The sequence below is a fragment of the Sus scrofa genome, chromosome 15 (genome assembly GCF_054392235.1).
Source record: "Sus scrofa isolate SSC_HxYL_T2T_F1_AM1 chromosome 15, Sscrofa_HxYL_maternal_Yorkshire_Landrace_v2.0, whole genome shotgun sequence".
In the NCBI taxonomy this organism is placed as follows: domain Eukaryota; kingdom Metazoa; phylum Chordata; class Mammalia; order Artiodactyla; family Suidae; genus Sus; species Sus scrofa.
The window spans coordinates 41,152,301-41,165,416 of NC_139397.1; the positions used below are offsets into that span (position 1 = coordinate 41,152,301).

Consider the following 13,116-nt stretch of genomic DNA (forward strand, 5'->3'; position numbering starts at 1 on the left):
TTGAGATAGGCACTCAAATCCCACAGTGATGTTCAGAGTATAAATCAGTACAAGCCTGACACAGGGCAGATGCCTATATGGAAAAGTCGTAAGGATACCCACATGTTCTGCCCTGGGAATGGCACCTCAAGGAATTCATCTAAGGAGCTTGCTGGGCTGGCATATAGAGATCTAGGTGCAAAAGTGTCTTGGTACCATGTGTAGTAGTGAAAAAACGGGAACCATCTAAATCTCTCCAAGACGGATTTGTTAATTTCGTGGTACATCCATAGAATGGAAAACCCTAAAGGTATATTTACTGAAATGGGAAGGTATATCAGTATACCATGTGTGTGTGTGTGTGTGTGTGTGACAAATATTGTTAGTAAAACAGTTTCACAGGGGGCCCTAGCTTCAGCAGATAAAGGACACACTCTTGCAGGGCAGGTACATAGGCAGAAGGTGGCCTCGAGCCCTCTCCTCTTCTCTCTCTGCTCTTCCCAGGCAGGGAGGGGTTGTCTTAATAAAGAATTTAGGGAAACATCCCTGCAAGTTTGTGCCTGTTATAGACTGGATGTTTGCATCCCTCCAAAATCCATAGGTTGAACCCCTAAACCCCATGTGAGGGTGTCGGGAGGTAGGGCCTTTGACAGGTGGCTCAGTCATGTGGATGGGGCCCTCATGAATGGGATTAGTGCCCTTATAAAAGGAACCCCACAAAGCTCTTGCACTCTCTGCTGTCTGAGAAGACAGCAAAAAGTAAGCTGTCTGCAGCTGAGAAGAGGTCCTCCCAAGAAACCAAGGGGGCTGGTGCCCTGATCATGAGACCCACCTCCAGAGCTGTGAGAATCAACCTGAGATTCCAGCTTTTTGAAAGCTGGCTGTCTGGGATGTTTTGTGACTGCAGCCCAGCTGAGGCAGTATCACAGGGGCTGGTTCTCAGCTTTCTGTGCCCAGGATTCTCTCCACCTGCTTCTGTGAGATGACATACCTGAGCTGGGGCTCTGTCCCCTCTCTGAGGGGTGGGAGGTTGGGACCACATCTTTACAGGGTTGTCAGTCTACACCCCACACCACACACAAACACTGTCTGGTTTGCAGGTAGGAGCCAAGAGATGAGGAGGGCCCCTTGGCCTTCTTCCACAGTTTTCCAAGCCAGAGCACCAGAAGCATGTAGATACTGTCTCTGCATGTTCACTGTCCTCCTTTTTCTCTCATTTGATCCATAACCCAATGGGGCAAAGAGGACAAATGAGGACTTTCCTCAAACCCCAAAGCAAAGACAGTATGTTCCCTCTGTATTTTGGTGAATATAGATGAGGGACAATGTCTTCAGGCCACAACATTGCCCTCCTCTAGGTGGTGACTTTATCTGCATGCATGAGTTCTAATTATTGTAGTTATTCTATCAACACTGTCAAACTAGAAATGAAGTATTCCTTTGAACATGCTTCCTAACTGCAGAGCCAATTTTGGACCTACTATGCTAGGGTGGAAGCTGGAAGCAAGGAAGGAAATGTTGCACCAGTGTTTGTTGAACACCTGACATGGGCCAGACGTGGTACAAGGAATACAGAGTACATTTTTCCTTCAGGCATTATATCAGATGTATTTGTTCAGGATTTCCATGTAAATCATTAGGATGATAAAATTGAAACTGTGAACATTTAGCATCTTCCCCAAGATGACATCACTGGTAAGAGGCAGAGTCAAGCATTACTCTCCATATGGCCTATTTCCTAATCCATGTCCTACCACCAAGATAAGCTCAGGGAATTTATGACAAGTGAGTCAGAAAAAAAGCATGTACTGTTCACAACAGCCAAGACACAAAAGCAACCTAAGTGAATATTGACAGAAGAATGGATCAAGAAGATATGATACATACATAATGGTATACTACTCAGTCATGAAAAATAATGAAATAATGTCATTTGAAGCAACATGGATGTATCTAGAGATATACCAAGTGAAGTGAGTCTGACAAAGACAAGTATTATATGACATCACTTATATGTGGAGGCTAATTTTAAAAATTATACAATGAACTTATTTACAGAACAGAAACAGACTCACAGACAAAGAAAACAAACTTATGGTTACCAAAGAGGAAAGAGGGGGAGGGATAAATTAGGAGTTTAGGAAGAACAGATACACACTACTATCTACAAGATAGACAACAAGGACCTATAACTATATTGAGTATAGTTCTCTGTATATGTATCTTGTAATAACCTATAAGGGAAAATAATCAGAAAAACTACAGATATACATATATGCATAACTGACTCACTTTGCTGAAAACCTAAAACTCACACAACCTTGTAAATCAACCACACTTCACTTTAAAAACAAGCACACACAAAGGCAATGGTAAAATCAAACTGATATAAGAGGATGTACACACTAAAGGAAATCCTATGGTCAGAATGAACATAATCCCATTTTCCCTTGAATTCCACCAAAAGCAATCCTTAGGAAAGTGGAGACCACACAAGGAAAAGAGGGTGGGCTGGTTTTGTAGACACAGTGCTCAGCAAAGACTGTGGAGCGGTGAGACATACAGGCTTGAGGCCAGCAGAGAGAGATGTGCACTAACACAAACGCTGAGCCCCTGAGATGCTGGGAGGAGAGGCCCAGGCTGGGCCTCTGATCTGATGGGCCTGTGAGAACAGCTGAGTCCAAGAGCACAGCAATTCAATTTCCACAACGATGATCCTGAGTCATCAAGAAAAGGTTACATTTTATGTTCAGAATTCTCCGTTTAAGAAGGCAAGGAAGCGTGTAATCCATTTGAGAAAGATTTTCATTTCAAACAGTTAAAAATTCTTTAAAGACAGTTTGGGTGCTTAAAGGGATAAGTGACAGTTATCTGGAAAATGCACTTATGTGGAACAACATCTTCCCTGAAGATTCCAGATCAGTGAGGCGGTGGGTGGGTTCTGTTTAGTTAGGCTTCTAGCATTTCTGCTTTGTTGACATTTCATTGCCTAATTTTCTTTCAAAAATTCCTCACTCTCAAGCACTGGATCCTGAGTTCCTCTTGAGGCTAAAGATTCTGACACCCTTTGTTGGATATTTCACATCCTGTGGCACCCGGCCTTTTTTTTTCCTGCCGTTAATCAAATGACACAGTGATATTCACAGAAGTCACTGACCCCAGGGCATGCAATGCATTGACTTTGGCAAAGCCCTCCTGACATTTTACAAAACACTTTTGAGTTTTGATCGGTTTTATCTGCCACCCTTTAATAATTCAATCAAACCATTCATGCTAAAAACTAACCATAGGAGAACAATAAATAAAGTTTATATATATATTTTTTTCCTAAAAGTATACTTTATTTTTTAAAAACAGTTATGGAGGGGCCTCCCACTGTGGCTCAGCAGTAATGAACCTGACTAGTATCCATGAGGATGTGGGTTCATCCCTGGCCCCCTCAATGGGTTAAGGATCCAGCATTGCCCTGAGCTGTGGCGTAGATCACAGATGGGGCTCGGATCTGGTGTTACTGTGGTGTGGAGTAGGCCAGCAGCTGCTCTGATTCAACCCCTAGCCTAGGAACTTCCATATGCCATAGGTGTGGACCCCCCCACCCCAAAAAAAGAAAGCAAAAAAAAGAAAAAAAGCTACAGAGTTCCCTGGTGGCTCAGTTGTTAAGGATCCAGCATTATCACTGCTGCGGCCCAGGGCACTGCTGTAGCTTGGGTTTGATCCCTGGCCCAAGGTAACTTCTACATGCTGTGTGCATGGCCAAAAAAACTTAAATACATACGTAAATAAATAAAGAGTCATCTCCTTTAAAGAGGCCTGCACTTTTCAGGAAACAGGAGCACAGCAAGCTGCAAACACAGAGGACTGTGCCTGTCTGCCCTGTGAACCTCCTTACTTACTGCTCCATGTGCAGCATGGAGCCCAGACAAAACTAACATTCTCTGATGACTGTGCTGAGATCCTTAATAACTTCTCATCCACCAGAAATCCCGTGTCCACGTTCACACTTTCTAGGTCTAGTTCAAATGCTCTCTCTCAGTGCCTCTGCTCTCAAGAAAGGTTTTGCCCTCACAACTATTGCAAGATGGGTGTCGTCACTCTTGCTTATTTGAGGATGAGAAGGAAAACTGGAGAGGCTACAGGCCGCTCTGGGGTCACACCTGGGGATGGGAGGCAGGTCATCAGGTCCTCTCCGATGGCACCTGTCTCCACCCTCCGTCGCAGAGAAAACCTCTGTGGCTCAGTCCTCTCATCAGCAAGCACCCCCCCTCCTGGACATTCCTAGGTTACTGGGCGTAGCCATCACCCTGCAGCCACTCTGTGTGGGTGGGCCAAGGGCACTGGGGGCTTGGTCCTTACCGGGCGTGTTGAGCAGGCGGGATCTCTTGCAGTGGTAAGCCACCTCCTGCTCGCAGTGCTCTGAGCCGTCAATAACAGCTGTCAGCTGCTCCAGGCTGCCTTTGTAGTCCAGAACCATGGAGTAAGGCTTCTCAGCACTGGCACCTCGCACGTGGGTCAGCTCCATGTGGTTGTGCTGCACTGATGTCCAGATCTTGTCCTCTGCCAGAAAACACAACCCAAGGAAGGTCAAGAGAGGATCAGGCTCAAAGACCTCCGCAAAGCTGGGGGCAGAGGGTGGAGAGGGAAGATGATGGTGCACGGGGTAAATGCTTGGCTGGATGGGCAACCATTAATGGCCACCTGACTCCTCCACACATGCGAAGAACTTGACCAGAGAGCTTTTGTTTCTCTAGAGCTCCAGTCAGAGTTAGTAGGAGGATTAATTATCTTCAGGACTAAATAAAAAGAAGTTAGGAAGTCACAAGGTAGGATCTGGGGTGCAGCAGACCTGCTGGAATAATAACCTAGACTGAAACATTGATGACATTTGGACATAGAACTGGATTCTGAACATGCTCACAAATAAAGTGAAAGAGGAAACAGGAAGACTTGAAAGGCTTTTGCCATCTGAGAATCTTGCCCACACTAACATCATTACTCTTCATAGATGCTCAGAGCTGGAAAAGAACCTAGTCCAGCATCATGCAGTTTCCTTCTCTCTCACCTACTTAGTTTTACAAATTAGGAAGCCAAGGTCTAGGAAAAAAAAAAAATGACCCAAGGCAAATCTGTTAGACAAGAATGATAAGCACAAACATTACTGTTAACTGCCCTTTCTATTCAGTACTACTTAGAAGCAGCATTGTGCCTCTTGGCTGTGAAAAAGAAAAGAAAAAAAAAAAGGCAACTGGGATCCCCAGGAAGTTTTTTTTGGCTGCCCTAAAGCATATGGAGTTTCTGGGCCAGAGATGAGATCTGCCACAGTTGAGACCTAGTTGTGGCAATGCCGGATCCTTAACCCACTATGCTGGGCCAGAGACTGAACCTGTATCCCAGAGCTCCCAAGACACTGCCAATCCCAGTGCACCACAATGGCAATTCCAGGAATTCCCAGTCTTAATACTTCCTCAAACCTTACTCAGTATACAAAGTGGAATAAATAACTTCATTGTCCTGCACTTCAGTTTCATTATATTAGAAAGAAGAGGAAGAGAAAGTTTGGTCTCATTTATCTTTAAAATATGTCCCAACTCCTAAAAAAGAAAATATTTGTTGCAGCATAAACTTGAACTCTGCTCAGATATTCTGGTTCATCTTAACAGTGTTTCCTAAAACCAGCTCACAGATAACCCACAGGTCTCCAATGTTTAATTGAGACAGAAAGGCATTTTCTATAAAGTCTAAACAAAAATCAGAATGATGGCTATTGGATTTTGATTCTGAAAGCAAAAATAAGATTGATATAGGTTAAAAATAATGTTACACAAATAATTAACCCAAGACTCCAAAAATGTTGGTGCCAATATAGACAAACGCTGATAAAATAACCAAAGGAAAGTAACTTCTCAATAATGCAACACTGGGACGTTCCCATTGTGGCTCTTTGGTAATGAACCTGACTAGTACCCATGAAGATGCAGGTTCGATCCCTGTCTTGCTCAGTGGGTTAAGGATCCGGCTTTGCAGTAAGCGGTGGTGTAGGTCATAGATGCAGCTTGGATCCTGCATTGCTTTGGCTGTGGTGTAGGCTGGCAGCTGCAGCTCCAATCTGGCCTGTAGCCTAGGAACTTCCATGTGCCATGGGTGTGGCCCTAAAAATAATAATAATAATAATAATAATAATAATAATAATAATAATAATAATGCAATACTGTAAGGGGAGAAATAAAGACTGACAATTTTGAAATGTCCATGGAACAGAAGAAATGGAAATCAAATATCTAATAATAGATACCATGTTACTACTCCATACTGGGGCATTTTATATACATTATCCCCAGTTCTCATAACAATCATGGTAGATGTCAATATAAATAAAGATACCAGTACAGATATAGATATAGGGAGAGAAAATAAATTTGTCCCAGTCTGTGTCCAAATCTCTGATTCCAAAAGGGGTCCACAAAACATCATTAACTCATATAAATTTGGATTTCCTTTCAAATGTACAAGGATTTTCCTTTCCTTTGGCAAGATTTAAAATGAAGCCATGTCAGAGACACAACCTTTTATCTTAAACCCACTAATGCCGCTAATCCCACCCTCTGGGCCCTGGGAACTGAAGTTTTAGTAGTTCATCTATGGGCAATTTGTGCTCTATGCAATGTACAGAAGGGACAAAGGACTAGCTCCAAAGTGGCCTCCACAATTCACTTAACAGACATCACAAGCCCTCACCACACAGACTGAGCCATGGAAAGAGGGACAATTACTTGAGATCCAGGGCCTCTTAGCTGGCTTTCATCTCAAAGATGCCCTTTGTCCTCTCATTATTTTTCTCCTGGGAGAGAGCAGTGTCAAGAATAAAAACCAGGAGACAATGAAATATTATTTTTATAACTTTCTAGATTTTTTTTCCCTCCAGTTCATGAGTAGCAGTGCAGGTAAAGCCCTGAAACTTGACCAAAGGTTAAAGGTCAGAGGTCACTGTGACTCAGGAGAGCCCCCTATGATGGTGGATGTTCCTGATGTTTGTGTAGTACAGGGACAGGTGGTTTTAGTGAGGCAAGGGCTGGATGAGGGGTTTTCACACAGGTTAAGATTAATTTTGAATAGTCTTTTAGGTGGATGGCAGGAGATCCATCCATGGACCTATATATGCAATGAGCTAAAAGTTCAATGTGATAAATTCAGATGAGTGTACAGAGCCTGGGCTCTGGGGTCAGGAGGTTGGGTTTTCCTACCAGCTGTACACTTTCTGGTGAAGCAGCCTCCGGCAAACCCATTACTTCTCAAAAGTTCTGTTTCCTCATCAGCAATACTTAAAAGGGGCTGCAATGCCAACAGCACAGGGTGGCTGTAAAGATTAGGTGAGGGAATGTGTATGAGAAGCTGCACTAGTAACTAGGTAACTAGGCATTCAGCACAAAATCTCTGTGTGTCTCTTAGATCAAGGCAGATAGTATGTCCATCTCATGGAGCTCACAGCTATGAGATGATGATATTAACGACAGTATCAAAAAGAGAAGCTGTCCAGCCACTTGTAGTCTTCACAACACCTTGTACTAACACGGTTCTTTCCCAGACCAGAAAGACCTACAAACACCTAAAGGGGAGACAAACCAAACCTGACCCTCCCTCTGCAGATCCCTGGGGAAAATACGCCAGATTCCAAAGACCCAGATCAGAAAACACTTCCCTTTGGCAGTTCTGTGAACTTGGACACCCTCCCACACAAGGAAACAAACAGAGGGTTCCCTATAACTCAAGGTCCAGTTTCATGACGAGACCAAGGAGTAAATGGTCTAAAGGCTAGGATTGAAAGAGCAGCGTAAAACCCTCCAGGAGGCTCCAATCACTGCCTCAGGCTGGCCGGCCTCCAGCCCCAAACCCTCCACTACAGGACACCCATCCTCGGTGCTAGGGCAGGAAGAGACTGTCCTTTGTCCATTGAGTGTTCTTGGCTCTCTTGTCAAATATCAAGGCTCCAGTCTCTAGAGATGCATCTAGGGCTCTGAGGTATCCTGAGACAGCCTGGCTTTAAAGCTGACCATCTGATGGGAATCTGTATTCTGCTACATGTCAGCCCTAAGACTCTGGGCAAGTTATATATATCTCCCAAGTTTCCTCATTGGGAAATGGGATATTTATATTACTCTCTCCATCCATGGTCATATTATAACAACTCGGTATCATGTTTTACCTGGACCCTTAACTGGCTGCCTGGCATGCCAAAGAGTAAGACTCTTTACATGAGAACTTTTCAGTGAAAATAAAATGAGGGCTGGGACTTCACTCCCTGGAGAGTTGGGGGTGAGAATTTCAGACAGTAGTGAGGTTAGCTAGCAGCCTGGACTACATACAACCTTTTGTAATACAGCTGCTGCTGTAATTAGCATAAATAATTACCCTTTAGTTCAATCACCTTCTCACTCTGAAATAGCCTCACATGTCTCTGTATTTATGTTTACCCCTTGCATTTCCTGAAATGTCTACAACAGAATTTGTTGTTGGGTCCTCACAGACCCAGAAACCTAGAAAACCATCACCCTGATACAAAGGTTTGCTACCCAGTACACTTCCTACAACTTCTACTGGATACCGCTGTTCAGTCCCATGATGAGACACACACCCTGTCTTTCTAACTTGCCCAGGGGAATACAGATATTAAACTACCCAAGACAAGTTCTTAAGAGAGGACAGTATTTGAAGATCTTTGAACTGGGAGAAACCCATTCAATTTACTAAAGATATTAGTCTAAAATAATTTATTATGTAACTTAAAAAAATTGGGATGGCCACAGTCAGGGCATGTGGAAATTCCTGGGCCAGAGATTGAAACTGCCACAGCAGTGACAATGCCCAGTCTTTAACCTGCTAGGCCACCAGAGAACTCCTATTATGTATACAAAATATGTGCCTTTTTATCCAACATTGCTTGCAAATATTTTCTCTCATTTCTTTTTAGGGCCATGTCTGTGGCATATGGAAGCTCTCAGGCTAGGGGTCAAATCGGAGCTACAGCTGCTGGCCTACACCACAGCCACAGCAAGGCCAGATCCCAGCCAAGTCTGTGTTCTATACCATAGCTCATGGCAATGCCAGATCCTTAACCCACAGAGCGAGGTCAGGGATAGAACATGCATCTTCATGGATCCTAGTAGGGTCCATTAACTGCTGAGCCACAATGGGAACTCCAATTTTCTCTCATTTCTCCTGTTGCCTTTTCATGATACTGGCTCTCTTTGGCTGTGCAAAAGTGTTTTAGTCTGATGTAGTCCCACCTGCTGATTCTTCCTTTTGTGTATTTTGCTTTTGCTGTCAGAGTCAAAAAAGTCATTGCCAAGACTAGCAATAAGGGGGCTTCTTTCCTATGTTCTCTTCTCGGGTTTTATGCTATTGGGTCTTATATTGAAGTCTAATCTTTCCCAGTTAATTTTTAAGTGGTATAAGATGGGGGTCCAATTTCATTTTTCTGTATATGGTTGTCCAGTTTCTCACATCATTTGTTGAAGAGACTGTCCCTTATCCATTGAATGTTCTGGGCTCCCTTGTCCAATATCACTTGACCATTTATATGAGGGCTTATTTCTGGGCTCTCTATTCTGTTCTACTGGTACATGTGGTTATATTTATACCAATATCATACTGGTTTAATTACTAGAGCTTTGGGAAAATGGAGAGATGTTTAAGTGCATAAACTTGTGATTAGCAGATAAATAAGTTCTGGAGATCTAATACAGAGCATAATGACTACAGTCAACAATACTGTATTATAAACTTCAACGCTGCTATGAGACTAGATCTTAATTGCTCCCATTAGAGAAAAAAAAAGATAATTATGTTACGTAATAGAATTATAAGCTAATATTACCATAGTAATCATACTGAAATACATATGTATCAAATTAATACATGTACACCTTCAACTTACACAGTTGTGTGTCAAGTACATCTCATTAAAAAATAAAAACAAAACATTTTCTTTCTTCTTAGAGTATATCTGATTTACAGTATTGTGTCAATTTCTGCTGTATAGCATAGAAAAAGTCATATATACATATATAATTTTTTTTCATACTGTCTTCCATCATGGTCTATCCCAGGAGACTGGATATAGTTCCCTGTGCTATACAGCAGGACTTCACTGCTTGTCCATTTTAAATATAATAGTTTGCATCTACTGACCTCAAACTCTCAGTCGAGCCTACTCCCTCCCTTCTCCCCCTTGGCAACCACAAGTGTATTCTTCATATCTGTTCTATAGATAGGTTCATTTGTGCCATATTTTAGATTCCACATATAAGTGATATCATATTGAATTTGTCTTTCTCTTTCTAACTGACTTCACTTAGTATGAGAATAATTTCCAAAATAATACAAACAGCTCATACAACCCAAGAACAACAACAACAACAAAAAAGCAACCCAAATGAAAACTGGAAAAATGGGCAGAAGACATAAATGGACATTTCTCCAAAGAATACATACAGATCACCAGTAGGCACATGAAAAAATGCTCAACATCACTAATTATTAGAGAAATACAAATCAAAACATTTGCTGTTTAAAAGCAGCCTTCAGCCTGATGCACTGTCTTGAGTGTAAACGATGCCGGAACCAAATCCCCAGGAGGTATTATTAAGCCACCTTTAAGCATAAAGGAGTTCCAGGCCAGAGGCCATCAAACAGCAGGTGTTAAAAAGGTCCAAGGCATCATTTCAAAGACATGACACAGGTTGTTAGGAAGACTGTCAAGGTATTTTCCATATTGCTTTGTGAACTTAGCTTTTAGGTTTATTTCCCTAAAAGCTATGCGGCCTCCCAGGATGTGAAAAGTATAGGTCATTCTGTGCAGAGTACACACACAGGAAGATGGTGCAGTGCTTAATGCCTACAGAAGCTCAGCCTGGTTTGGGGGAAAGTGGCACACGTGAGGGTGACGAGTGTTTGATGCTGTTGTAAGCACTCTTGCAATCACCAGCAGGGGATGCCCAAGCGAGGCCTGGTGGTGGTGGTGGGAGTGGGTGGTGATAAACTGTACACTGTCTTCCTTGAGAATGGACATCAACAGGGCCTTTTGCCTGTAGACTGTCTGTCCATTGGCTAGCATCGAGCGCCATGTAGGATTTCAGGAGGTCTTTGTCAAGATGGGGTTAATCACCAGCATGTATTACATAAAGGTGAAAGAACTTTCAAGGTATAAAATTAAAACATACTCAACAACAAGAGAAAAGGAAAAGAGGTTTCACAAAGCATCAGCACAGCGGCGGTGGTAGGATATCCTGGAACACTCTTTATCTTCACCCCTGTGGTAAGATCTTCCCCAGTTACACCCCAGGAAAGCCCTCCAGGAACCTTCTAGGCTCTAGGTGATCCCCCCCAGCTCCTCTTGCTCTCATTTAAGGAACTGTACATTGTTTACTTACAGAGCCACCACTTAACTCTCTTGCCTAGTCTTGCTCTCATTCTATCTGATTGATATTATTATTTTGATGATCATCATCATTATTAATAATAGTAATTACAGCTGCTCTAAGATGTTCCATCTGTTACCATGGAGATCACCACTCAGAAGAAAGAGCCAAGAGGAGGAAAGTGAAAAAGGAGAAAGAGGCAAGAAATGACTCTGATTAATACAACCTCATTCTACACACATATCTGTCTCTTTGCAGAACAAAAAAAAAAAAGAACACTGCAATTTTTCTATCACAATGCTTGGAAGGAAGAGAAGTCTACAGATTGTCAATACTCAGCTTAATTGAACTTAAATCACTGTAGGGAGCTGCTTACAGTGCTCTGAAAAGTGTGCCAGTTCACTTATACTACTATTGTAATAAAGCAAGTCTATATTAAGGTCCCTGGGGTCACTTCTGGTATAGTTATCTGTGTTGACAAAGTGAATTTTCTATGCCAAGTGTAAAGACGGCTTAAATAACCCTCAAAGCACCATCTCTACCACTCATTTGCCATCTAGGCATGCACAGCTCAGTGACATCGCCTGTCATTTTGCATCAGCAGTTATTTAATTTTTCATATGTTTGTCCCTTATCTCCCCATTTAAACCACAGGTGATGACTGCTGAGTAAACAGTGGCTTGGAAAGGGCTTCTGTGGTTCTTGGAGGCTGATGTGATGGAGGAAGTCCAGGGCTTTAAGATCAACAGGCCTGCTTGCCAGCCCTGCTACTAACCAGACTTCCCAGCAGGGCAGAGACAGGGAACCTCCCCCAGCCTCAGTCCCACATCTGTAAGCTGGGCATGAGCCACTGAACAATGACGCTGTGAGTTCTGCATAAACCAAGGCATGGCGGAGCTGAGCAGAACCTGGCTCAGGGTACCCATCTTGAACTCCCCGCAAGCCCTGCTGATGAAGTGATGCAGGCAGGAGTGAAGGCATCATTTCATTATGGGAAATAGTTCTGGGAACTTCTGCTGGGGGTAAGGGTCAATGCCACCTCCCCCTCAACCTTCAGAGGGAAAGGAGACAACAGGAGGAAAACAGTTTTCAACATTTTTTTCTTTTGGGCTTTTTTGCCTGCCCCATGGCTTATGGAGTTTCTGGGCCACGAATCAGATCCAAGACAGAGCTGTGACCAGAGCCACAGCTGTGGTAAGGCCAGATCCTTAACCCACTGGGCCAGGTATTGAACCTTGATCCCAGGCTTCACAAGACAAAGACACCTATCCCCTTGCCAGCACAGAAGGAACTCCCAGTTTTCAACTTCTTTAAAAGGCTTCAGAATCCCTACAGGGGCCGTTTCCCCTCTCCCTGGTGATCGGCCCAGCTGGCCAGGAGAGCGTCCCCGACACCTGCCTGCTAAAACCACTGCAGACTGGCTGCTTTCAGTGTATGGGCTGACGGTGAGTGAGGGGACCATTACCGGTATAAGGCTCCCGGTAAGGCCTCCACACAGGGCGAATTAGCTGGAAGCAGACACCACAGCCGGGGAGGCTGACACAGACTGGGAGCCCCCTTCCAGGCTGCCTCTCCTCCACCCACCTGCCTGGACCACAGGCTTTACGATTTCCAGACGACATACTTGACCGTGATTTATTCTACTACTTAGCTCAAGCTTTTCTTTTTATGTATCTTTTTGGGGGTTATTTTTCTTTCTCCTGCTTTAAAGTCAGTGGCACAATCA

At 43.4% G+C, this 13,116-nt stretch overlaps 1 protein-coding gene across 4 annotated transcripts in view; it reads right to left on the minus strand.

The window, feature by feature from the left end:
* Positions 1–13,116, minus strand: part of CNTNAP5 (contactin associated protein family member 5) — an 865,075-nt gene that overhangs the window by 238,810 nt on the left and 613,149 nt on the right. For 2 of the 4 annotated variants that reach the window (XM_021075830.2, XM_084999089.1), the window contains one exon: positions 4,333–4,533. In XM_021075830.2, the coding sequence (XP_020931489.2) occupies positions 4,333–4,533 (201 nt within the window). Of the gene's footprint in view, positions 1–3,466; positions 4,534–13,116 lie in introns of all 4 variants that reach the window. The other 2 variants (XR_014829313.1, XR_014829314.1) reach the window with 2 other exon arrangements.